Genomic DNA, 27,786 nt, shown 5'->3' on the forward strand with positions numbered 1-27,786 from the left:
GTATATTAATAGTATCATATATATTTAAAAGATTCATTTTATTAATTTTTTTTTAAATTTAAATTTTATGATTTTTAACTAATTAATAATTGATATTGAGAGAAATAAATTTTTTATAAATATATTTAATATTTTTTATATTAATATTAATCCATCGGTCCATCCAAAAAATAATAATAAAACCGATACGGATGCATGATGGTTGCGGGTATTTATTATGCAACCCATGAACTCAGATCAACCTGTTTAATCTAAATCGAAATTTCGTTTTGCCTTCCAGGAAATTTCACGAACATCATGCATGATAGTACAGCCAATTATCAGACACTTGGCTGGGCCAAGCTAATTAGAAAGCTGAGAACAGTCAAAAGTACATTTAATTTGCCAGAACAAACAAGTACTAACTTGTCTGCAGTCTCGCTCTCGCACGCACCCACCAGCTGGATAATTAAATTCGAAACCAAACACTCTCACATGCTGTATTGTAGCAGAGACATATAGACCAAATGAAGCAGATTGCCAGATAGGATATATCACAGTGCTAGCCTAGCCTGCTAGCAATAATGTCCGTCTCGTTTACATTGGAAGGTATAAGCGCTGTTGATGACGACAAATTAATTAAAAGAAAAACAACTGGGGCATCGCTGCCTCTCGACCATGTTATGCATGGCCTTCAACTCCTGTCATATATATATATATTATATATATATATATATATGTATGTATGGATCATCATATATGCACTTCACATTGTCAGGAATCCGCGGGTAGTTTATTGTTCATTAAGAAATGCTTTTCGTGGCCACCGATTGAATTTTTTTATTATTTATTATTTATTTATTTTACTTAATTGTTAAATAAGGATTTTGAAATGAATTTCTGATTTTTTATTTTTTTAAATTATTTAATAAATAAAAAAAATGTTTAAAATAAATAATAAAAATGCATTCTTTTTTTACTTATTAGGTGGCACGCCACCCAAACAGCTCTTGTTTGTTTTTTAGAATAGATGAAATAAAATGAAAGTTTAAAATAAAATAAAATATTATTAAAATATATTTTTATTTTAAGATTTGAAAAATCTGAATTATTTATTAAATTTTATATAAAAATTTAAAAAAATTATAATGATTAAATGAAATGAATTAGGATTAACTTTAAAAATAAATCAGGCTTACTCTCGATCGATATTAAGTATTGTCTAGGTCCAATCATCTTGTTTGCAGCTTGCAGGTGACAAGTTTCTAGTACGTACGGAATATTATCAATAGTACTTGAAGTCATACATTTCACAATTAATTTTCCTCGTCAAACAATATCATTTAATTAAACCCTTAGCGTTGGTCAATTAATGTAGTGTTTTTTGTAAAGAAAACGTCTATAAAGTAATACTTAGCAATATTATATATATATATATATATATATGAACCCTAATCTCGAGGGTCCTTATAAATCTGTAAAAATTGCACTAGTATTATTTCCTTGATAAGAAAATTAATTATTTAGCTTTGTTCGGACATACTAAAACGATACTGGTCAATAATTTAATGGTTATTAAATTCATGAATAATGTTAGATACAATTTAATAATTAGGTATACAAGTTCTGCATATTATATTTAAAAAAAGTATGGTCTATTATTAAAAAATAATTTTTTCATATAAATTTTAAATTTTTTAAGTTTTTTTAAAATAAGTGTACATGACTTATATATCGTAAAATTGTAATTATTATTAAATAATACTATTTGATTATCAGGTTTCGTTTGGTTAGTTAAATATTCTCAACTCATCTCAACTCATCTTTACAACTTTTTCAAATTCCAACACAAAATATTATAAATAATTCAATTTTTTCAAATTCTAAAATAATAATAATATTAAAAAATAATATTTTAACAATATTTTATCATCTCAACTCAACTCAACTCAACTCACTTCAACATCCAAACACAACCTAAAACTTACCAGTCAAAATAATTATTATTTTAACGTGGTACCACTATTTAATGCTATGTGACTTTTCAATTTGAATATATTATTTTTTATTTTTATTAAACTACATTGATGGTGCCACAAGAGAAACATCTGATCATAAATTTCAGACGTCCCCACAGCAGTACTCAATATTATTTCTCAAAATTCATTTAAGGAAAAACAAACGTACAGAAAAATTTTAGGTGGGCCAAAACATGGCATCACCGGAGTGAAATAAAAGGAATTAGAATAAATAAATGTCATAATCGGTAATAAATAAATGCATTTTATTTGTGAAGTTAGTCCAGGGAAATTAAAGTAGTGACTATTTCACGGAACGAAGTGAACGGCATCGTATAGTCTACATATATAATATGAACTTGCGGAGTAAGACCAAATACGGTGTAAAGTGAACAACGTGATAACTTGGCAGGAGAAGGAATATCCTCCAAAAAAAAAAAGAAAAAAGAAAAAAAGACTGCTTCTGGCTTCTTTAGAAGCCTCTTTTATAGTAATTGACACGTTTTGAGACTTTGGCTTTTCCGAATATTTCTCATTCAAATTTCAAACAGGCCGAAACATGCTGTTTACAATTCAAACATTCGATGCTTTATACATTTTCCCTAGCTTGACTTTCTAATTTCCAATTTTTCATTTCTGAATATTGATAACAATGCGTCTTTATCACGTCCATGCGCGCGCACACATATATATAATCAAATAACAAATTGATAATGAAAACCTAGCTTTTATGTAATACATGAAATAGCTAGCTACCTAGCTTTATATATATAAAAAAGATAAATTATATTTATCATCCCATATCGCCTAACGGCATATGATTTGTTATTTTTATCTTTTTATATAAATATATATTTACACATCAATATATATTTAAATAGAAGAATAAAAATAATCAATTACATATTGATGTATCAACGATGATAAGTAAACTTTTTTTATATAGAAAGAAAAATGTTTTGTATTTGCTTAAGGTCATTGTTTGCAATTAAATATGCATCCGAGATTGGCTACAAGTAAAACTTAGTGCGCGCATGTGGCTTCACATGCATGGGACAGAGTAAGAAAATAAATAAATTAATATTCAACGTTTTATCAAATTCATTTCAACTCATCATTACAATTTTTTTAAATCTCAATATAAAATATAATAAACAATTCAACTTTTTTAAATTTTAAAATAATAATAATATTAAAATATAATATTTTAATAATATTTTATTATCTCAACTCAATTCAACTCAACTCACTTCAACATTCAAACACAACCTTAATTTAATTTTTCTTTAAAAAAACCAAAATGTAGTCTACAATTCCAAAGTAGCAATCGACGCTTCCATTAGAAGCTGGGGGAAAAAAACGAAAATTATACATGATATCTAATTATATATAATCTATATATAATTAATAAATAACCGTACTCATCAACATTAATAATTAGAATATTTTTCTTCTAGAGAAATTTATCTTTTGAATTAGGTCTCATTTATTTTCATAATTTCTCTCAATTCATTTCATTTTATCTCATATAATCATCATAATTTTTTTAAATTTTTATACAAAATAAAATAAATAATTTAACTTTTTAAAATTTTAAAATAAAAATAATATCAAGAAAATAATATTTTAAAAATTTTTAATTTTAATTCTAATTTTAATTCATCTAATTTTATTTATAAAGACAAATGAGAACTTAATGCAAGATATATATAGATGGATATTAGGGTGCGTGGGATTTAAAAAAAAAAAAAAAAAGATTATAAAGCCAGCCACGTACAGCAGATCAGGAGCTGGGGAATATGTTGGTGCAGTTCCAGTTCAATATTTGTGAATCCAAGCAAGAAAGGAGTGAGTTGGGGGGGTGGTGGTGGTGGTGGGGGCCGGAGAGCAAGGGGGATGCTGCCTCCTGATTTTTATTTTTTCGTCGGTGGATTAATGCCTCCTGGTTGATTACTTTGACGAGGTAGCCCCCTTATTGTTTGTCGACGCGCACAGGACTCGCTCCCTCCCTTTCCAATCACACCGGCCTCTATCATAATTACGTAATCAATTAACGCATCGTTTATATTCGTAATTTATTTTAATTTATCAAATTTTTTATTATATCTTTTTAAAAAATTTTATATAAAATATAATAAATAATTTAATTTTTTAAATTTTAAAATAATTTTTCTAAATTTCTACATAAAATATAATAAATAATTCAACTTTTATTTTACTATTTACAAATCATCTCAAATCATCTCTAAATTTAAATCACTCCTAAAAATTTTCTTAAATTTTATTTTTTCGGTGCAACTATATATATATATATATATATATAATTTTGACAATTCCTAATTTATTGAATGCAAACATTTTACAACTTAATTCCCATTCATCGATCTCTCATCTCCCTCCTCTCTTGTTCCTAGCAACCTATTTAGAAAAATATAAATATATATAATATCTTTCCTTTTCTCGAGAAAAAGTCTTATCTTTTCAGCTCAAGATTAATATTGCTGTTATTAATTTGCTAAATCAGCGAAAGACTATTGTTTAGGTGGGAGAAGGAAAGTTCCCAGACAATTTTTCTTTTCTTCCACTTTTCTCTCCGTATATAAAAACCACCATCCTTCATGCCTATTACTCTCATATATATTCACAGACAAATAAAACGAAACCCTAGCAAGAGAATACCTTGTTACGGTCCTTACAACAAAACCCAAAATATCTACAATGTCTCGCAACTCCTCCTCCTTCCCATCTTGCTTCTGCCCATCCACCACCTCCGATGACCATCACTCTCCACCACAACCACCGCCCATCTCCGGCAACCCCAACCTCACCACCGGCCTCTACCAAACCCACCTCGGCCTCTTCTCCCTCACCTGGTCTCGTTCCCTTCTCGGCAGCCACTCTCTCCACCTCGATCTCCTCCACCACCATCACCACCCATTTGACTCTCCTCCTTCTCTTCCTTCCCAATACTCCTTCCACCTCCACGTCAAACCGCTTATCTTCTGGAAAAAGCATGGATCCAAGAAGCTCAACTCCAACACCCAAATCTTTTGGGACCTGACCAAAGCCAAGTTCGGGTCCGGACCCGAACCCTACTCCGAGTTCTACATCGCCGTTGTTTTTGACAATAAAATGACCCTCCTCGTTGGCGATTACATCAAAGAAGCCTACTCCAAAACCAAAGCCCAAAAGCCTAAAAGTTCCCAAGTTCTAGTCCTGAAAAGAGAACACGTCTTTGCCAACAAAATCTGCGCAACAAGAGCAAGATTTGGAGGCAGAATGAGGGAAATACAAATAGATTGCGGCTACAACGATGACACCAGACTCTGCTTCAGCGTCGATAATAAAAAGGTCTTGCAGATAAAGCGCTTAAAATGGAAATTCAGAGGTAATGAGAGAATTGAAGTCGATGGGGTGCCCGTACAGATCTCGTGGGACGTGTACAACTGGTTGTTCGAGAAGGACAACGACGACGGGCGTGCTGTTTTCATGTTCAGGTTTGAAGAAGAACGAGAAGAAAAAGAGGAGGCGAATGGGATGTCTTTGTGGACGCAACAGAGCTGGGGTTACGGGTTGAGTAGGGTGGAGTGGAGGAAGATGCGGAAGAGCTCGTCGTCGTCGTCGATATCAATGTCGTCGTCGGCGGGGTCATCTGGAGGAAGTTCTGTGATGGAGTGGGCCAGCGCGGAGGAGACTGAGTTGGGAGGCCCAACTGGTTTTTCATTGCTGGTTTATGCTTGGAAGAGGTGAAGATCATTGCAGAGATCATCAGGTATCCATTACAATTTAGTAATGTTAGTTGATTATTTGCTCGCACTAACCCATTTGTTCTTGGACCAAAAACAATAAAGTAGTAGCTGACGCTCAGATAATCTCATGATCTTGATTATTAATTTATACATACTTATAGCTAGATCTAACAACTTCGCCTATACAATCTGGGAAAATCATTTCTTTTTCCTTCTTGTGCTGTGCTGAATTTTTTGGTGTAATTAATGTTGTCAAACAGATTATTGCTTAAGCCCAATATATTGAAGTAGTTGATATAAGGTTTCCCGTTGGGGTAGCTCATGTTCTCATTTCAAATTATAATTATTCGTCACTTCTGTTAATTTTAGCTCCACATATGCAAACGTTGCATGTTTACGCTTTCCCGTTTCTGATCCATAGTCAAATAAATAAAAAGACAGACGTGGTAGAAGAAAAAGAAAAAGAAAAATAAAGAAGAAGGCTATTCTCGAATCTTTCACTCGTATTTATCATTAATTAATGTTTCTTCTGGCGATCTGAGATGTTCCATCTCAATTGAAACAGTAGGCTTGTGAATTCTTGAAAGTTCCAGACCATAGGACAAAGACGCATGTGAGGTGGGTCTTTTTTCAAGAATCTTTTTTTCTTTTTCTTTTTTTATGCAATAATTATATACGACCTTAAACCTACTCTAACCAATCTCAACCGCTACTTTGTTAACCACGTCTCGGATCAACAAAAGTAACTCCTTTTGGACGGTAAGCGTGGGCGATCACAAATCACAATCTGGAAAAACACAACGTATGTCTAAATACCTGATAGGAAACGGCACGAAAAGAGATGGGAAATGGCCCAAATTGGTGTGTAGTTGGAGACAGACAGACAGACATAAACTTGTATATGTTCGTGGTTGACCACATGGCAGTGGTTTCGTCTGGCACCTTTGTCCGTGGAAAACTTGTCAGTCCCGTGAATCTACAGAATTTACCTACCTTTAGATCATGCACGAAACAGTACTCATGTACTTGTGACTTCCACTTTTAATTATATATAAGCCACATATTACGCGATCGATCGATCACAAATCAATCCATCTTGTTAATTAGTTTATTATAGAAAGTACTGGATGGAATTCAAGTCAATCTCAACTAATTCATGAACTAGTGATTTCTATATTTATAATTTAAGTGATGCCTGACAGAATTGAGATAATTTTGATTCTAATAGATGATTAATATAGAGAAGATAATAAATTCGTTCAAAATACAAAAAAATTAACTTCAAAAATTATTGATTAATAGTAAAATTTGAAATTACTTTATAAAGCCCACAAGTGAGATTTTTTTTTTTTTTTTATATATATTTGAGGGAGGGGGTTTCAAATTCAAGACCTCGATTTCATAAGCTGAGGATTATGTCAATCATGTTACAGGCCTTTGGCACAAGTCAGACTTAATAGCTGCAAAATTTGCAATTATGAAGTTTTTTCCAAAAATGTAAAAATCTAAATTATTGTTTGATAAATAAATACATAAATAAACAACAATTTAACCAAAGATTTGGCCAAAATCAAAATCAAAATCACTTCCAAAACATGAAATTAAATATTTACTAACAATGCACAAATGATCATAAATATATGATTTAATGGAAAATAACTAATATTGCCCTAGTCTAAGGAAGATATTAAGTTTTTCCTTCCATATTTGTATATATTCATCTTCTTAAGATAGTAGTACTTCAATGTAATCGACATGAAATTTGGACCTAGATACCTCATATCAATTTGGGTTTGCGAAATAAAATAATATTGAGCATCTTATACTCCAAAATTAAGTTTCTTTGCTACATCTCAAATCCAAAAATATATTTTGCATATGAGAGTTTGAAAAAAAATCCTCAACTCCAAGAAAATCAACATAGTTAATTGCCTCAAAAGTTGTTTCATGATCTTCAAACTTCAAGACTTCACCACCATTTTCTTTTTCTAAATTTTCTATGTTTTCAATAAAAATAGTTACATCATCCACTAAGTTATCTTCATCGAGATAAGTATCGTAGATTGGTATAGAGTTTCGCCTTATGGAAGAAGGTTTATCCTCAAACTCTTCATCATCATAGTAGTAAATCCAACCTCATCCAATAAATCAATGAAACCTTCACCTTGAAGAGTATTAGTAAATTCTGGTAAATCAACTCTGAAACTAAGGTCCTCATGATACTCTTACCTACCACAATACTTTCAAAATAGAGCACTATTGTGATAAGGGTTCGCAAAACTGGAATCAGAATCATTATCTTCTATTTCCCAAACACGAATATCCTCTGTCGTTAGATACCGGTTTAACTCTACAATCTATCTCTGCAAATCATCAATCATCACATCCTGAATGCTACGATCACAATGCAATACTTCCTCGTTCAGAACTTACCCATGACGACAACGACCACAACCACCAACCATGAAAACTGATGAGATATAACTCCAGAAAAGATGCTTAAGCTCTTATGCCAACTGATCTCGGACATAATTGAGATAATTCTGGCGGCTAGTTCCAACAGATGATCAACATCGAGAAGACAATAGATTCATCCAAAAAATAGAAAAAAAAAACTCTAAAAATCATTGATTAATAGTAAAATTTGAAATTATTTTTTGAAACCCACAAATCGGACTTAAATAATTGTAAAATTTGAAATTATGAAATTTTTTCCATAAATATAAAAATTTAAATTATTATATGAGAAATAAATACGTAAATAAACAAGAATTCTACCTAAAATTTGGTTAAAATCGAAATCAAATCACTCTCAAAACTTAAAACTAAATATTTAACAAGGCACAAATAATCATAAATATATGATTTGATAGAAAATAACTAATATTATCCTAGTTCAAGAAATATATTAAGTTTTTCCTTTTATATTTGTATAATTTCATTTTCTTAAAATATTAATATTTTAATACAATCAATTAATCAACATAGAATCTGGAACTAGATACTTATATCAATTTGATGAAAGATATTGCGGCTAAATCTGGTTTGAAAAATGGGTAGACTAGACGTACACGCAGTAACGTACGTAGAGGTGCACGCGCAAATTAGTTAATAGTCATGTATATCCAAATTTATTGAAAAAAAAAGCTCACATGCAAATAGCTGAGTTTGTTCAAGTGCTTTAGGGTAGGTTTGCATCTTTTAAGCACATTATAAAATGATTACGTAATAATCAGATACTTTTTTGTCATGGTGCGGAAGACTCTTCATGGGTTGACCAAGTCCCACAAGTTGCTAATTACAGGTAAATCTGCTTGTCGACCAGAAATTGGCCTATAAGTATATAGCCAATGAAAATATCTAAACTTGTCTTAATATGTCGGTGCAACGCATTCAGCGACCTTCTTTGCTTTTGCTGTGTCTCATCACGATCTGCTGGTCCGAGTAATTGTCTGAGTTTGAAGTAGAACAGGTTTTTTTTTCCTCTCTCTCTTGATCTTTCTTTCTGGCCATACGGTGCGATATTCTTCTTCTACCATTTCCAACATCCTTAATAGGTACAATAATTGTCATGCGTTTTCCAAGTTATTATTGACCATCGTACAATGAATTCTACAAGATCGCATGTGGAGCAGTCTATTTCTTACTGATCTCTAATTAATTAGTGGCCTCGCGTGTATGGTAAACAAATACGTAGTATCACAATTTCCAATCTAAATGGCTTGACTATTCCTTGGATCAATCGGAGCTACTTCATTAAAGGATTAGTTTAATCATTAAACATGTCTAAAACGAGAGAAAAAAAATCCACTTGCCTGAACGCTACGGCATTAAAAGATAAATTATAAGGGAAATTGAGCAAATGGGTTTTAAAATGGAGTTGCCTGAAAAATAGGTGCTGGAAAAGGGGCTGTTCAGAATGATTAAAAAAAAGGAAAAAAAATCGACCATATGAGTCTTAGACTCGTACGACCAAGTTTCCGGCCACATGCCTTGTCTTTTTGTGCAGCTAGCTGTTGTTACTTGTTTGTAGACTGTTGTGGGGGTTCTGCGGGCTCGTGAACGTACCTTCGGTAGCTTCTGCCCAAAAATTAGCAAAAGAAAGTCGATCCAAAAAATGCCTTGTTCGTAATAATTCTGTCCAGGCTCCAATCAATTCAGGTCTTCACGTCGGATGCTGCAAGGAAAAGGATGAATACAGCTTGAAAGCCGGCCTGGAAGCCGCCCGGAAGACGTTAGCTTCTAATGTCAAAATCAGTAAATATTTTTAGAATATAGTAAATAAATAAGAAAACTTTTTCAGTTAGAGAGAATCCTCGTACTTAAGATTAGCTATTTATACTATAAATTCGATGAGCAAATCAGGTCTGTTTCTATGGGATTTAGAGTCTTCGTACTGTTCATTATATCATATTCTTTAAATGTGGCGTGATCCTGCAACGATTCTATTAATGTGGTGTGCCACTCGGACAGCAAGGCCATTAAATGTGGCGTAGTTCTCCAACCTTCTTCCATTGGTCTACTATTCCCCTGGTTAGTCCATGCTTTCCCTATTAGTAGATCGACGATCCTCTTCATATTGCGCCTGCTATGTGGGCAGACACTTGATGTTTGGACATCACCCGAGTGATCTCAGACCATCAAGTCCCGACGAGTCCCATCTCTTGCTACACTGTTTCCTTTCTCATGTCGTGTACAATGGGTTCTCTTAGCAGGTCAGGTCTTTCCCCCTTTTGTCTTGGCCCGGACTTAGCTAGGCCTTGGATATGGGAAGAAATCTTCCGTACAAATTCCTTTATCAAATTGTAATTATATATGAAGACAGGCAAGAGCTAATGTCAATACATTGATTGAAGAAAGAAATTAATTAAGAGATTTTCATCCAAATCGATCAATTTAAGTTTTACATGATCATATCAAACTTGAATATACAACTTGTTATTAAAAATATATATAGAGACACAACTTGTTAATGTCTGAGTATGTGAAGCATGCCAAAGCCAAACAAACTGGCGGATCACATAACATAAATTTATAAGGATGTAAGTTACCTTAGTACATACAGAAAAAAAAACTGTAGCCTTTTTTACACACACGTAACTATAACATATTAATTCAAGTTTGACATTAATAAAAGGATAAGCGACGTTCAATCACATCATGAATGGATGAGACGCGTATCATTGTGGGTGATAAAATCAATCAAATAACCATTTTTCTACTAAATATTATTTTTCTCTTAGCTAGTGAAGGCCGGAGCTACTCTGAAAAAGAGTTCGATCCTCAAGTAACCACTGGTCCTGAGGAGCTCCAATCGATCATATATATAATTGATATCGCTCAATTAAGTTCCCCAAATAATGCTAGATCTACGCTTTCTTCTTCTTAATGCATGCAAGGCGACTTTGTGATCGATGTTGAATGAGTAATGTAATTTACCTCGTTGAGGATCGAACTGGTAAGATTTCGAGAACAGGGTTACGTGCAGATCATAATCTGTTACTCTATTTATGGCTACAACTAGTAAGCCTTTTCTTTTTCTTTACCTTAAAAGCAACCACCTGGTACTTTACATGAGAAAGTTTTTACAAAAACTAATGTTACTATATTATAAATATATAAGAAAAAGCAGTCAATCACGTATACATGCATGGTACCTTATTTTTAAGGCCGGCTTTTAACCTAATATACAGCGATCGAGCCGGAGCAGCAATATAATAACTAGAGGCCCCATGACCTTTATAGGCCAGGGATCGTGCATGACGCGCCTCTTCTTAATTTGTACCAGTCTTCTTAACCATGTCAAATTTCTCCACAGACGAAAGGGTAAATGGTTGTAACGCTTTAGAAAAAGAAGTCAATCGGAGTTCACTCTATCATTCCTTCAGCAGAAATAGCTTCTTAAGTTTTCATTCGAATTGGGTTCGATTCAATTGCTCAAATTCAGTCAATTAAATTGTCATTTGTCCGTTGAAATATACGATATATATATATATCCTTTTTTTAATCGGACTAATTCTTAAAATCCATGTTTTTTTTAGAAAAAAACTTAGTTAAATAATAAAATAATAGAACGAGACATCAGGCCCGCTGGGCCCTTTCAGGGACAGGGTATGAGGTATGCTTTCTCGAACCGAAAAGTGTGAAGTTCCGCTAGCAAGCGTCGTACGAACTATATATAACTCAAAAGGAAAGAGATGGGCTAATTTGGAGGACCAACATCAAGGCCCATTTAAACAAGTCATGGGATGCAAGTGATTCCAGCCCACTCTACACTGCCTCGTTCTTCAACCCTTTTGTTCCAACATTTTTCAGTCTCAACAGATACATACAAGTATTCTCTATTTCGTCTTTGGAACTCCCTAAGCAAAGAGCGTCGTAAGATTTAGTCCATAACTATAAGTGAAGAAAAAGACTAAAGATTTTAAATACATTACATATTTTCCATTAAAGCAAAGCAGAGGATTTGACAGAGCTGCAATATCTCTGAGAAGCCCATTTCCCTAACCATAAGATAAGCTCTGTACAATTAATTTAAAAGAAAGGAACTTGCTATTTTGGCCCGTCTTTTTTTGTTGGATTCTACAGAACGCTAGAAGTATCAAACCAGGACGCCATCAAAGTTTTATAGTCAAGGTCAGGGTAGAAGATGAATGAATCAAAGAGGAAGATCGAGGGAGACAACGGCTTTGTCTAGCACTTTTGATTGCAGCAAGAGGTGGAGGGTTTGCAAAAGATGCAAACCTACTTGAATGGCTCCTCAACTTCTTCTTCTCTCCTTCGTAAAACCTAAATCCGGAACTAAATTGCCCAACTTTACCTTCAACGAGACCTGCTGGAAGGACACAGTTGCAGAAAGAACCTGTAATTCATTAAAAAAAAAAAAAGGATCATTAGATTCATTACAATATCATGCCACATCTGATCTTTGATCAGGCTTCCTAATCCCTGATATTTATCAGTGGAAAATAGCTGCTGATTAACTCGGGGAAACAAATTTGGTAGCAACAACTCAAATTGTGATGTCAGAGTGCAAAATATAGCATGAATATGCAACGGAAGATAAGGAGAATAACGAGAATATGCACGGTAGAGTTTATCATGATATGTATTAGCAAAGGAAGTCGAATTTATGGTTGGTCAATGTAAAGAGGAAAGAAGTTGTATTTATGAATTTGAAGGTGTTTGATGGTTCCAGCAGCAGTGTTGCTTGCAGAGGTAGCATTCGTTGTGTGTATGAATTTGTGGCGGCATTTGAAAGCGTGCGACAAGAGATGTGTTGCGTCAACACTAATGGCAGCAGGTGCATGGTGTAGTGGGGTGAAGGTGTCAATCTCGTTGAAAAATGAGGTTGTAGTTTGTGATGGCAGTTGAGGATTTTGAGAGCCTCGTGACGAAAAGGAGAACAGAGAGATTGGTACGTACTGTGGTTTCTGCTCTTTAGGATACACAATGTTTTTCACTTTTTTTTCTTTTTCATATTTTCTGTTTTACAGTTTTGGTTTTCTGCCATGTTTCATGTTTGTTCCAACTTCCAAACACCAAGCGCTCATCTTTTGGCATCTCTGTCAACAGAAAACCTATATTGTTAAAGATCTTGGTTTTCTTTAATTTTAAAAAAATTTCTCAACAAGCAATCTAATAATTCAGGCACAGAAACAGAGAAAAGACAAGAATACAACGTTATGGTCAATCTCTTACCAAGTCTAGCGAGTCTGTTGACCCAACTAGGAATGGCTTTCCCTGTCAACCTGATACAAACGTCGTGGCAGAAGTGATTGCAGTTCTTCGTGATAAGATGGTAAGCGTTTCCACGATACTCTTCAGCTAATTTCTCCATAAAGGCCCGGACTTCTTTGGGACCTAGATCAGTTCTTCCAATCAATATCGATTTCCTGAATGTGAAACCAGGACAACGCTTTGCTTCAACTTCAAAAATCCCTGACGTTGCATGCTCATGTGCTCCAAACCCGTATTCAACATCATGTACTGTATCGGATTAGACAGCAAAATAAAGTTTTATCAAACAGATCCAGAACCATCAATCAAGTAAAAATCCAGAAGTGATAAGAAATGTAACGGAGTTAACAAATAAGCATATCTACTACAGAATCTTATACCCAATTTGCCATCTATTTGAATGCCGAGAAAATTAACCTCAGAAAAGTTTAGCATAAAATGTTCTTGTTTGCTAGAACAACAAGAAACTCAAACCGGCACAATCAAGCCACATAGATAAATTAATTTTAGTAGATTGAATTTTTTGTTTTTCTCACGTCCCGAACAAATAAACATAAAAACATTCAACAACGCTTCTCCTCGTAGTCCAAATAAGAAAAAGGGATATACCATAATAAAAAAAATCTCCACGATAAATTCACCAATTCTAAGAAACAGTTTGAACAACTCGAGTTTTCTCAGCAGGCAGATTCAGCACAAAACCCGACCACAGATTTGAACTTAAACACAAAACGAGAAATGAAACAATTGGCATCTAAAGACAGCCCCAAGTTGAATTAGCTGGTAAAGACCCAACTTTTATTTTCTTTCATTCATTTTCCTCCACTTCCATAGCACCCACACAGACCCCAAACCATCAAAAAGGTTAAAAAGATGAATAAATGAATACAACCTCCACATTAAAAGAATATAAGCAAATAAATGGCCCATCTAATTAAAATAAAATCAAACCTTGCACGCCAGAATGGTACACCCCAAGGCCGACCCAATACGCGTACCCATTAATCGGCGTCAGATCGTACACGTTAAGATAGACCGGCACTGCTCCGTTCTTCTTCTTCGCAAGCGATACCGTTCTACACAACATTGTTCACCCAGAAGCTGTCGCCACCGGAATCTCAAAGAAACCGGAGACGAGAAACAGAATTCCGCGGACTTGGAAGGGAGATTAGGAATTTAGAGATTCGTCATCGGGAATTCTTGGTGAACTTTTTTACTAGTTTGTATTTTTGTGGGAAGAAGAATCTTCGAAGTTGGGCTGTTCTGCGGCCGGAAGTGTCTATTGCCCTCGTGATATGTGTCCCTGTTTTATACACAAGAAAATACATGGTTTATAGTACACGAGTAAATGCCTCGAGTATTAATTTGGAACTCATACACCTTTTATTCCCAGAAACATTAATCAACTTGAATGGTACGTTACAATTTCGTTATAGATTGACGCGACATCTCATGTCCGATAATGTTAGTTCCACCATCAGTTTTCTAAATTCATGGTCCACATTGAAGTGCAGTTGATGCAAATTTCAATGACCGGCCTCCAGCAACGGAAGGGTTGTTTATTAATTTGGTCATACAGCATTTTGATTCTAATAATAATAATAATAATAATAAACGACTTTATCAAAATACTAAAAAGTAAGCAATCCGCTAAAGTAAGGCATGAAGTAATGTCTAAGGTTTCGTTAGTTAAATAACAATTAAATATTAAAATATGTATATAATTGGTTGAGTGGTTTGATCAAAGTAGATGGATTTGTGAAATGGGAAGATTGGAACAAAATAACTTTATTTTATTTCTTTTAATTTTGATATTAATAATTTAATTAGTGCAGGAAGAATAAGAAGGGGGCTGCACTGACAGATGCCAAGTCAGATGTACTCAATGTCAAGCCTAGTTTGAATAGTCTTTTAGGTCATGTCATATCTTATTTCATCTTATCTTAATATTTAAATATTATAAATATAAATATTTTTTAATTTTAATTTTTTAATTTTGTTATTTAATCATTGTTTAATTATTATAATTTTCTCAAAATTTTAAATAAAATATAAAAAATAATCCAATTTTTTTAAATTGTAAAATAAAAATAATATTAAAAATTTATATTATAATAATATTTTAACTTTATAATATTTTTATTTAATTTTTTTATCTCTATTTTTTTTCTAAAATCTCGTAAAATATTTTAACCCAAATCATTTATAATTGATCTAATCTTAACTCAAATATCTTATTATTATTTACAAATCATCCTAATCAAACTAGGCCTAATTAATCTTGAAACTGACATCTATGACCATTAGGAAATTCATCTTGTTTTGCTGCATCGAATGAAGAAAAAAAGAGTTCATATACTTATAATTAATTATCTCGAAAGATGAGTTAGATTTTTTAATTAATATTGTGATTTAACGGGACCTACTTTCATTACACGTGCATGTACGTACATCAGTATATGCCTTTTTAACATAAATTAATCTACACATCAATTATTATTCATTACTCTACATCTTACATTTCATATAGTAAATCAAGTTCACTAACAAATAAACTGATTCTTGCCCTAACTCCTCTATCTCAATCCCACCCCAATAAAGTATGATGACAGAGAGTTTGAAGAGAGAGGCTTGATTATAGAGAATTTGAGGAGAGAGAGAGCTTGATAAGAATAAAAGAGTTTGAGAAGAGAGATATTGAAATTAGAGTGATGCGTAATGGGTTTGACATAAAAATAAATAAATAAATAAATTATATATATCAAGTGTGAGATGTAAAGTGTGAGATGAATTGTAAATGATGAATAACAAAACCATATTATATATACACACAAGGGAACCATGAATTTAAGGGGAAACTTGGAAAGTTAAGTCTATGTTCACGTACATGAGGGGTTATAGTAGGTGGAATCTTACTTGCTTTATAACAATGACAAGAATGGAACCCATCATAAATTCATATATATATATATATATATATATAATGACCAATGGATATCAATAGTTATGAATCCACGCACATGAAGTAGTACTCTAATTCAGTGATGATTATTTATTTGTGTGTGTGTATATATATAGTTTTGATGCTGCGAATGAGTTGGCATTAATATATAATTTGCATAGTGGAACGCCGTACATGAATTATAAAATGCATGCACGCGTGGAATATTAGTCATCCACCGGAATTTCTTTCTTGGGTCGTCACTTCAATTAGACTTGACGTTACAACATGGCCAACAAACAAGTAGAGGTTCTGAGGCATGCAAAGCCAGGAATATCTATCATGTTCTATGCACATCGATCAAAGCAAGTTAATTATGGCAGCTGCCATGTTCCTTGCTTTTGTTTCGTATTTCACGGTATCTTAGAGCATTCTCATTGGAATAGTTAAATTAAAGTACATTTTTTATGAATGTAAGATGAATTTAACTTTTAACTATTCCATTTATATAAATCTCCACATTAGAATAGTCATTTTTTCATTATATGACAATAAAATAATATAAGATGAATTTAATTTTGACTATTCACATCAAATCTTCAAATTGAATTATCCATTTATTCATTATATAGTAATGAGTAATTAATAATTTTGAAAATTTTTAAATTTTTTTAATTATGAATTTATTTTATTTTATCATATTTTACTATTTATAATATTATATATTAATTTGTAATTGTATTCTAATTATATTTTTTCAATTGTCATTTAAAATGGAGAGAGAAATAATTAATATTAAAAGGAGAGAGAAAGAAATAATATAAAAAGGATTTGATGAATAAATAGTGTGTTCCAAATTTATAAATTAGTTTGGATATTACTGTAGCTATATTCCAAATGGAATATAGCTAATTCAATGTGAGCAATTTATTGACCTAATAGCTAAATTCTCATTGGATTTAGCTTTTATCTAATCTAATAAGAATGCTCTTATCTCCATACGTGTCCATCAGGTAATTAATATATATTTATATATAGAATAATTAAATCCTTTCTCTTTCTTTAATTTATTTTTTAATATATAATATTAAAAAAATAATAATTACAATCGTAAATATAAACGTCGTGTAATTACTTTTAAAAGAATGAATAAATATGAAATTTACATAAAAAAAATTAAATTTTTAATAATAAATTTTATTATTTTTTAAAATAACTGTACGATATTTATGTACTCTATCACTCTATATATATAGTATTATTAATATTATAGGGTTAACTAACGTACTTTTCGAACCGTTAACCCAATTTATATTTGACTAGATAGCAGCTAGCATAGTGTGTCGATTACCGTACGTACTAGATCCTTATAATGTATTTGATACAATAATTTTCTTTAGAAATACGAACACCTAATAATGATTAATGATCAATTTAACCCCCCTAAAGACACTTTAAATTACGCACAAAAGTCTATTTAGTCGACGAGTTTATTTGTCAAATTAAACAAATATCTTATAATATATATATATAGTAGGCTGTTGTTACGTATCCATAGTTGTGTTTATTTATTTTATTTTTTTTCGACTGTCATAGTTGTGTTTATTATAACAATAATATCATACTATTATATATTATAAGATATTCGATGGGGTTACAAATTATGTACGAGAGTTGATAACAGATCATATTATATAATACTCGATCAAAGATTGAGATTAAATATTATACTCATCTAACAAGGATAAGCTGTAGACTCTGAAGATATTATATGTCGATCCCATCAAAAACTCATCTGCAATATCGATTGACTGTTAATATCTTGATCACTATGCAGGTAGGTCTAATGTTGTCCTGGTTAGAATGGTTCGTACAAACTGATTCAATGCTTTAATGGAAGACCCTTCTTTTCCATCTCGATCCTTATAATTTGCTGCTGCCGCCCTTATTCGCTCTCCTATCTCAACAGCTTTCCTCTTCATCTCTAGCCCTTTCCCCTTCTTCTTGTCCATGACCAACTCTATCACTCTCGTCACCTCCTTCCCTGCAACATCACACTGCACTCCCCGCGCCAACACCTCACACACGCCCATTTCCTCCACAAGCATCTTCGTGTTGTATGTCTGCTCCGCCCCCATAGGCCACCCTATAATAGGGACTCCCTGGCTCAAGCTCTCCAACACCGAGTTCCACCCGCAATGGCTTAAAAACACTCCGGTAGATTCGTGTGCCAGAATCTCCAGCTGGGGCGCCCAGTTGTGCACTAACAAGCCTTGTTTGCTTTCAGTCATTCGTTTTTCGAACCCTTCCGGCAGCCAATCCCCTCTGGATTCACCTTTCATGTCGAAACCGATAGGTGGCCTCAGGACCCAAATGAACGGTTTACCACAAACTTCCAAACCTAGCGCTAACTCCCTCATCTGGGAGGCACTGATAGTGTTCTGAGAACCAAACGAAATATAAAGAACGGAATCTGGACCGTGTATATTGAGCCACTCAAAGCATTTTTCGGGGAATATTCCTTGTTTCTTACCTGTACGTTGACACACAGTATTGGAGCCAAAAGGGGAGGAGTACGAGCCTTTCTTAAGCGCGGCTGAGGAAAGGACAGGACCAACTGCACAAACGGGAAGTTTGAGATATTTTCTGAGAACTTCCAATCCTAAAGGTTCGATTTCCTCGACAGTGTTACACAACCAAACTTGAGACCCTAAAGAAAGTGAAATCTGCGACTGCATGAATGTGGACCACGTATCGGCACCATCTGCAGCTTTTGCTGATTGATGCAGATGTGAGCGATGGAAGCGGTGGCTATCAGGAAACCCCGGCAGCGTGAATTCTTCGCAATCCGTATGACGGTGCGGAAGATTGAGCCAAAAAGACATGTAAGCCGCGGTGCCATAGGCACCACAAGTGGTGAAAGTAACACTCTTACTGCCTACGCTTTTGGCAACATTCACTGCCCACCCAAAGAACACATCGGATATTATACAAAGTGGGGGCTGGCCATCTTGTTCCATGATATCATGGACTAGGCTGCGGAAAGGAGCTTCTAGTGTCACCGATGCATGATGGAAGGTCAACAGATCATTATTGGCAGACAATTTATCGGTATTCTCAGTGTCGGGTTGTAAGCAGTGGTCGGTGCTACAGAAAGGAAGCTCAGCGAGGTAAATGTTGGAGTGGCAGGAAATGGTGGAACGGAGATAGTGAATATTGAGAGGCGTACTGACTATGGTGATGGTGAAGCCGGTAATTCTTTGGTGGATTTTCCTTGCTAGTTCTAGGAATGGTATAAGATGGCCTTGAGCCAAGAATGGTAGCATTACAATGTGCTCATGCTTGGATCCCATTTTTTTTTTTTCCCTGATCAATATTTCTGAGAAGTTGGTGAGGTTCCGTGCGTGGTTGAACTTCTGGGTTTTGAATCAATGGAGAAGTGAGATCAATGCCTACTTGTATTGTGAGGGCCGAGGCTGAGTACGTCCAAATTATCCGTATCTAAAAAAAAATGAGTTTTTTGCTTCAGGTTTTGAACAGCGTGATCCTGCGATGGTCATTCCTAGCTTATCGCCTCACCAATGACGACGATTTATGTCTAGTTCGATATGACCATAAAGGTGAGATACATACGTGTAAATTTGTTATGCATTCTTATCGTTTCTCGCTTTTCTCTAGATTTAATTATTTTAAGTGCATTTAATATAAAAAAAAATTCTATTTATTATTCTCATAAATCATATATATATTTTTTTATCATATCATATAAATGATGGATAGAATAATTCAATTAATTTAAAATAATTTTATATATAATCATAAAATGTATAAATACTATACAATCATTTTAAAAATTATAAGATTTATTATTAAAAAATTATTTTTTTCATATAAATCTCATATATATATATTTTTTTTAAAACGATTACGCGATAATTATACAATTCACAATTACAAGCATTTTTCTTGTGCATACAATATATATATATATATATGCGGACATAATTTATATAAACTTGTTTTTACGTCGATAAAAGTTAAAATATCACTCCGTGATCCAATGCTCACATATGCAAATCTTGTCACGTTGTAAAGGGTGCAACTGACCTAATCCGACAGACTTATCGAGCTTGTTATATATATCTTATTATCTCCATAGTTGCCGCTCGGGAGATGAATAATGACAAGCTCGCTTGGGTTAGGTCAGTTGCAACTTGCAACGCACTGGCCATGCAATTTGACCAATGGGAAAGGCCTTAATTCCAAGCACAGCGTGTTGGGTTACGTCGGCTCTGAGTCTGTTGGGCTAGGTCAGTTGCACACACGCTGTCTTAGCTGTGGCCTTCCAAGCACTGCGTCGACAGCTGGCCACATGCATGCAGGGTCTCAAGGCCCGGTTGGATTGCAATATATTTTTCATTTCATATCATCGCATTTCGTTACAAAATTCGTATATTATAAATACAAATATTTTTTAATTTTAAATTTTCAACTTTATCATATAATCATTACTTATCATTATAACTAATTTTTCAAAAACTCAAACAAAACATAAAAAATAATTCAATATTTTTAAATTCTAAAAAAAAAAATTAAAAAAATATTTTAATTTTATAATATTTTTATTCAGACTTTTCTCTTTTATTTTTTAAAATCTCATAAAATATCTTAATTTAAATTATTTCATTATTATTTATCAATTTTTCATTTGATCTCGTATTATCTCTTCATCCAAACAAACCTGTAGAGTCTAAAGTTAGAGTTATTTTCCGTATTGTTTGTCTTTTTTATTTATTTATTGTTTCTAACGTGCGTACGTAGTTGAGTGTACTTATTAATAACGGCAATGACATTTGATCATGTTATTGCTAAGATCCAATGCATACATGGTACGTACGCAGAAGGAATGCATCAGATCAGTGATTAACTTGAGTCCCATTGCCAATTGTGGTACTGTTTTTTGAATTGTTGATATTTTGTTAATGCCTTTGTTTATGCGTTGACAACTGTTCTTTTGCTGGGATGCAATGTTTCCGAGTTCATTTTGATGCAGTGCGGTTTGGATAGTGAGATGAGATAAGATGATTTTAAATAAAAATTAAAAATAAAATAAAATATTGTTAAAATATTATTTTTTAATATTATTATTATTTTAAGATTTAAAAAAGTTAAATTATTTATTATATTTTGTATAGAAATTTAAAAAATTATAATAATGAAATAAAATAAGATAAAATGAAACACTTTTACTATCTAAACGGTAACTTAACGTTAATTACTGATTTTTTGCTAACTGCTTTGAAGTTCTAATTTAAAGTATTATTTAGTACTGTTTATAGTCATCATTTAATGATTTTGTTAAGAGAATTTATCAAAAGATTTAGAAAAGTAAAATTTATAAACATAAAACAAATATGTCAAATGTGACACGTTATATTTACATTATTTTAAAAAATAAATTTAAAATTAGACGTACCAAAACAAATAAATTTTAATTTTATAAAATTAATTTCTCAATCTATTTCTTTCGTTTAACTCGACCTTAAAACTGGGCTCAATTGATCCTAATGGTCCAAAAATGGCCCTAACGGGACTTGAAATGCCTTGAGGGCCCAAAACCATAAGATCCAGAAGACGGACAGGCAAGGCCTGATACCGCACATCCACTTATGAAGTAAGGGGTGTGCTGGCACCATCTTACCCATTGAAATGCCTCAAATACTTGGAATCTACGGTTCAGTTCAGATCGAAGAAGAAGATGGCAGGGACCTTGAGGAAAAAAGAAAAAAAGAAAACCCTCGTCTCATCTCCAAAAACCCCTAAATTCACTGTCTTGCTGACACTGAGGGGGGACGACCTCAAATGGCTCCCTTTATCCGAACCGCTCAAAGAACGCTTTGCTATTCTTCTTCCTGGTCTAAAGCCACACAAATTCACCATCTTTCTCTCCGACCGCGTTATGCCATTTCTCCTTCTCTATTCCAAGCCAGACCCTACGCTTCTGAATCCACAACCAAATCGCCCTTCGACGATAACATCCTCAGAATCCTCCGCACTGAGATCCAGTATCAGTCCGAGTACGCTCCTCCCCAGAAGGTTCGTTCCTAGTTGGCACCTCCCGCCCCTTTTTAATTTCATATTTGTTTAATGTATTGGTCTCTGTTTGGTACCCGAGAAAATGCACGAAAAGTGGAAGGAATATACCTTTTTCAATTTCTTGTTTGTGTTATCTTTTTTACTACTTATAAAAAAAAAATTAGCTTTTTTACTTATGCTTACGTTGCAGTTTCCTATTCATTGATTTGGTCCCAAAAAAAAAAGAAAAGGAAGACGAGTGACTAATAAGGCTTTTGATATCTCTGGAACTGAATTCTAATATATCCTCTTTTTTGGTAATGTGTTTCTGCGGGAAATTATTATATAGCCTGTAACGAAATTCAATTCTTTTACGGTCGAAGATCGACCGGGTGAACAATGGATCACAATGAGAAGGAAATTTGGAGACACCGAGAATATTAAGATCGAAGCCACTATGTTTGACGGGTGCGAACCTGTTCCTAAGCTTGAAGACCACATATACGGAGGCGATGTGCGCCTTCACCTTAGCTTGCTTGTTGATATCTCTAGGGGCGATGGTTGTAATGAATTGGAGTTTCTGTGCTCGTCTTGGCCCGACTCTTTGGAGGTTCAGAAAGTTTATATACTTAGGCGCAATCGAATGCTGGCTAGGCCTTACATGGGACCTGATTTTAGGTAGTATTAATTTTTTTTTTTCTGGATTTACCTCAAACTGGCAAGTTTGGGACTGAATTTTTTCAAAGACCGAAACACGTGTTCTTCTGAATAATTATGTGTATTTTGAGTTTGGGTTGGTGGTGACCTTCTGCGGATCATGTTTTTTTTTTTTTTACAGGAAATTGGATGCTAAGATTAGGAAGACGCTTAAGGAGTACTTAGAGGCAAGGGGAGTAAATGACGATCTCTCTGGTTTCTTGCATGAGTATATGATGAACAAGGACAGAATTGAACTTATCCGGTGGTTGAGGAGTGTCAAGACTTTTGTAGAAAAATAGGGAGAATACGCTTTTTAGAGTTTGTCTGAGATTCATTGATCCAAATTTCTAATTTTGATTTTGATTGGAGAAAGTCACTGCAGTGGGTACTCAATGTCACTGCAGTAGGTACTCAATTTTCCATGTTTTGTATGCAAGAATCAGTTAGAATATTATAGGCGTATACAGCATGTAGCCACTCGATACCGAATATGAAATCAGAAGCGGCCACTTTTTAAGTGCGGCTTTGAGAGGCTTTTGATTGCTTATATTCATCAAGGAAATTAAGATCTTGAAAAATGGTGAACTTATGCTGTCTTTGTACATGGGTAGCATCTTTCTTGGCACTCTATTGCATGGTTTTCTGGTATAAACAAATGCATGTTGTTTTCATGTTTTTATTTGACCTGTCATCAACGTATTATATGCTTTTCCTGTAGCACATGATCTCTCCTATAATCAGCATGTCTCTCTCTTTGAATTCTATATTGTTTCCAATGATTTGGCCCTGGTCGAATTTTCTTGGAGGATATGATACATAACTAATATCTCCATTCTGAAAATGTCCGTATGCTTTTTATTGGTAGGAATAGAATTGCTGTTCGGTTTACTCTGTCCAATTTTGTCTCCTGTTAAAACAAGAAGATGCCCTGTGGATGCTACTAGATTTGCTAGATTTGACTCATGGTAAAGCTTCTATGATCTATCACCGATATAGATTTTTTGTCTGAGACACTCTACGCCTTCCTCTAATGATCTGATTTGTTTTGATGGAACTTTAATGAAAGAAGGGAAGATTCTATTCAAGCTTGAATACAGACTACATCTGCAAGTCATACTGGCAGAAGTGTTGCTTGCTTCTTGGGTCCTTGCCAAAGTTCTAGTTTACTTCTGGTCATTAGGGCCCTGGTATGCTGCTAATTATAACTGCCTTTGCTTAAGTGGCCCGGGTCGACGATGGTTGCATTTCTTCTATCAAACAAACACGTTACACATTAGAGGAGCTTTGTAAATATGACATGCTGTGGGGGCAGCAATGCAAAACCTTCTTTGTTGGGGTTGCAGATTTTAATACACCTGCCTACGAAACCACACATAATAAAAATAAATAAAAATTATTTTTTCATTAGCTTTTAGATTTAACTACTTTGTAAATATAGTGGTGATACTTTGCCGCTCCCCGGACATGCCACTTGGGTGCCGCCTAATGTAATTTGTATATTTTTTTTTATTTTTTATTTCAAATATTTTTAAACATATTTAAAAAATATAAAAAAAATATCAATACATTAATAGTTATTAGTCACCTCTTTAATCATTAAAAAAAATATAAATATATAAACAGTCAAAAGAGATTAAAATGAGGAGTCTCCATCAAAAAAAAAATTTGAGAAGTTATTCATATATATATATATATGTGTGTGTGGATGTGTATGCTTATTTATACACAAGTCATGTAAAATGTGTCAGACTTATGATTTGATTGACATAAACTTCAATCTCCAAAATAGAAATCTTGAATTCAAAATCCAACTCTTCAAATGTTAAAAATAAAAAAGAAAAAAGAAAAGTAAAGTAAATTGTGACGCAATGTTGACCGACTTTAAGAATAGATAAAAATAGAACTAAATCTTTCCTAGATTTTCAGGTACTAAATGAAAGGGACACAGTACAGTCCCCTCTGATACAAGACAAATGTACTCTCCACTTGGTGGGAATAAAATAGTGAATAGTGGAGCAAGTCTTTATCTAACTTTGCAAGTTTGCATGTGTGAATAAGTCAACATTTTATATACCTAAATTATGATCACAAGTTTATCCAACTCATCGCTTGCTTTTTCTTCTACTTTTTTTTGTTTTATCGCTTCACATATTCCGTATAATCTTTTTGTTATTGGCCTTTGACGTTCCTCGAAGGTTTTCTCAGTGGAGTGGCAACTGCATGACATGTAAAACTCTCTTATTGGTCTTCGATTCCGTTGTCTCTTGAAGCCTTTCTTTCACATTATAAAGTCTTGATTCTAAAACGGAGTGATAGCGGCATGCTTTTTCTTGACCCACCATTTTGAGGATTCCAAAATGTTGTAACTGTATGTATTCTAATGGCCAACTCATTGGTTTCCTTTGAGATATATAAAGGTCCTGTGAATCCTAAATCAAATCTACAACTTTTCTGATCCCATCTTAAATGAGATTGCCGATCAAGGCCTTTTGCATTGATGTAGCTAGGCAGAGTTTGCAATGACATGGAGGGTGAAAGTCTTAATAGTAAGAGATCAACATTTGATTTGGTACATATATAAGCGCAAGACAAAGTGATCAATTCCAAGTAAAGAACCAGAAAAAAGATAAATATCTTACGTTTTGATACGAAATCTACACTATATTGCTTCAAGTGAAAAATTGAATAGACTTTAGACTAGAAATACCAGTAGGGAAGATGAAGAAGAATAATAAAGATAATAAGAGTTACTATAATCTAAAGCTTGAGAGACAAGTCCAGCTTCTTCACTTCCTCTTGATTAGTGCTGTAAAGCCCACTGCCTGGAAACCAAAATCCACTGAGTTCATCATCGGCCGGGGAACCATTCATCGTTCTTACCAATTCAAATCTACCGACACTTCCACGCGACTGTGATCCTGCTGCTGTGTGAAAACTCTCAGCTACTAGCTTCCCAACTGCTGGTTGTTGGTTAATGAGGGGTCTTGACCAGCCGTAAGATGCATAGAACGACCCATTACTGGAAGATGATTTGTGAGAAGGCTTTTGGATCACTGAATGTGCCTGAATTCCAAGTGATCTGTTATGAGCACCGTGAAGAGGAAGAGAAGCCATGCTTGCATAGTGGTGGTGGTGGGAGTGCCCAAAAGCTGCAGCGGATGCCATTATGTGTGCCGCTATCTTTTGTCCTCTTTTTGCTAGAGTCCTCTCTCTTTTGTGGGCATTTTGGTGCCCTCCAAGTGCCTGTGAACTATAGAATTTTCTTCTGCAATAGTTGCATGAAAAGACTCGTGGCTCCGCATAATAGTCTTGGGGGCTTTCTGATGGAATCTGAGATGAACCCACGTCCAAGCAATTTATGAGATTGAGCTCTGTTTCAAACCCAAGATTGGAATCCTCACCTGATAGATTCAGATCTAACCGGTAATCTGGCTTTGCTTCTCTTTCTCCTTCATCTACTTTGACAACTCCCTGCTTGTTTTCTTCTGGGTTTTGCAGTGGTGTGTTTAGACATAGATCAAGAACCTCTGGAGCAGAGAAGGTGCTCGGAGTCTTGGAAGGACAAGGCTCATTCTTTGTTGGTTCCATTAGAGAATACCTATGTTTTGAAAATGCGATTAAAAAAAGGCGATTCATCGGATAAGAAAAATGTCCTTGCGCTATATATCCAACAAGGATACACCGTTCTACTGAGTTTAAGATAGTAAAAGTTGATCCGCATATTGGTAGGTCGCTGTCACACGCTTGACAATTTGGTTGGATCCACCAAGGATTATACGGGCATTGAGATCGTTGTCAAGCAAGGATTGAGATCTTAGATTTGTTTTTTTTTTTTTTTTTCAATCTCTATAAATTGGACAATTTTAAAGTTGTTCAGAATACACACCAAAACTAATCTTTATTTTATTGACAAGACTCTCTTCTCTCTTGGGAACTTTACATGAAATTCCAACGGACTAGTCCAGAAGATTTTGATCTGTCAGACCTAGAACTCTCATTCATTGACAAAACTCACATTAATCGACGCAGCTAGATCAATTGCTGTAAGTGCCATTGGCTTAGGTGAGTGAGAATAAAAAAAAAGTTCTTTCACCAAGCGATCATGCAGAACTGCGCTTGAGGGGGACATGCAGACGATGTTATGTAGACCAAATCTGTACTACTATGACCCCAGCTGTTACCGCTTGTGTCCCTTTTGCATATTGAATTAATATTCAAAATACTGGATATTGAAGGGAATTTCATATGGTCTACTTACAATATATCAGCATACAGAAAAAAGCTCGAGGCATGCATTATTATAAAAAAAAATATAAGCCAGCTCTGTTCGTAATTCATACGAAACCAAAACGATGCAATTATAAACGTCATATATATGTCCAGCGTGAACTATTTTTTAAGTTTATTATATATGGTTATTATTATTCGATAAATACTCATTGCATTTGCATCTAAAGCTTGAATAAGCGCTTAGTCAAGATGACAGCGACATTAATAATTAGTTACTACAATGCGTGATTTATTATAAGATTTTCTTCATAATTAATTATTATAATTTTCATATTTTGGGCCGACTTTAAAACAA

General features: G+C 34.0%; 5 protein-coding genes across 5 annotated transcripts; 2 read left to right on the top strand and 3 right to left on the bottom strand.

Annotated features, from left to right (window-relative positions):
• The first annotated feature begins 4,568 nt into the window (after positions 1-4,568).
• Positions 4,569-6,063, top strand: LOC109016910. Its single transcript, XM_018999263.2, has one exon. The coding sequence runs from the start codon at positions 4,716-4,718 to the stop codon at positions 5,745-5,747; it is 1,032 nt and encodes a 343-aa protein (XP_018854808.2). The 5' UTR covers positions 4,569-4,715; the 3' UTR covers positions 5,748-6,063.
• Positions 6,064-12,071: 6,008 nt separating this feature from the next.
• On the bottom strand, positions 12,072-14,836 carry LOC108992241 (deSI-like protein At4g17486). The gene is made up of 3 exons (XM_018966735.2): positions 14,438-14,836; positions 13,448-13,735; positions 12,072-12,608 (listed from the first exon to the last, which is right to left on the bottom strand). Exons 1-3 carry the CDS (start codon positions 14,571-14,573, stop codon positions 12,364-12,366), a joined length of 669 nt encoding a protein of 222 aa, XP_018822280.2. The 5' UTR covers positions 14,574-14,836; the 3' UTR covers positions 12,072-12,363.
• Positions 14,837-18,082: 3,246 nt separating this feature from the next.
• LOC108992240 (crocetin glucosyltransferase 3-like) lies at positions 18,083-19,950 on the bottom strand. Its single transcript, XM_035683013.1, has one exon. It carries the CDS (start codon positions 19,778-19,780, stop codon positions 18,257-18,259), a length of 1,524 nt encoding a protein of 507 aa, XP_035538906.1. The 5' UTR covers positions 19,781-19,950; the 3' UTR covers positions 18,083-18,256.
• Positions 19,951-22,193: 2,243 nt separating this feature from the next.
• On the top strand, positions 22,194-23,725 carry LOC108992174 (uncharacterized protein At2g39795, mitochondrial). Its single transcript, XM_035695419.1, has 3 exons — positions 22,194-22,523; positions 22,852-23,180; positions 23,341-23,725. The coding sequence occupies exons 1-3, from the start codon at positions 22,290-22,292 to the stop codon at positions 23,498-23,500; spliced, it is 723 nt and encodes a 240-aa protein (XP_035551312.1). The 5' UTR covers positions 22,194-22,289; the 3' UTR covers positions 23,501-23,725.
• A 2,084-nt stretch (positions 23,726-25,809) lies between these two features.
• Positions 25,810-26,883, bottom strand: LOC108992181 (zinc finger protein 1-like). The gene has a single exon (XM_018966650.2). It carries the CDS (start codon positions 26,835-26,837, stop codon positions 25,959-25,961), a length of 879 nt encoding a protein of 292 aa, XP_018822195.1. The 5' UTR covers positions 26,838-26,883; the 3' UTR covers positions 25,810-25,958.
• Positions 26,884-27,786: the final 903 nt, after the last annotated feature.

Source organism: Juglans regia, chromosome 11 (genome assembly GCF_001411555.2).
Source record: "Juglans regia cultivar Chandler chromosome 11, Walnut 2.0, whole genome shotgun sequence".
In the NCBI taxonomy this organism is placed as follows: Eukaryota; Viridiplantae; Streptophyta; class Magnoliopsida; order Fagales; family Juglandaceae; genus Juglans; species Juglans regia.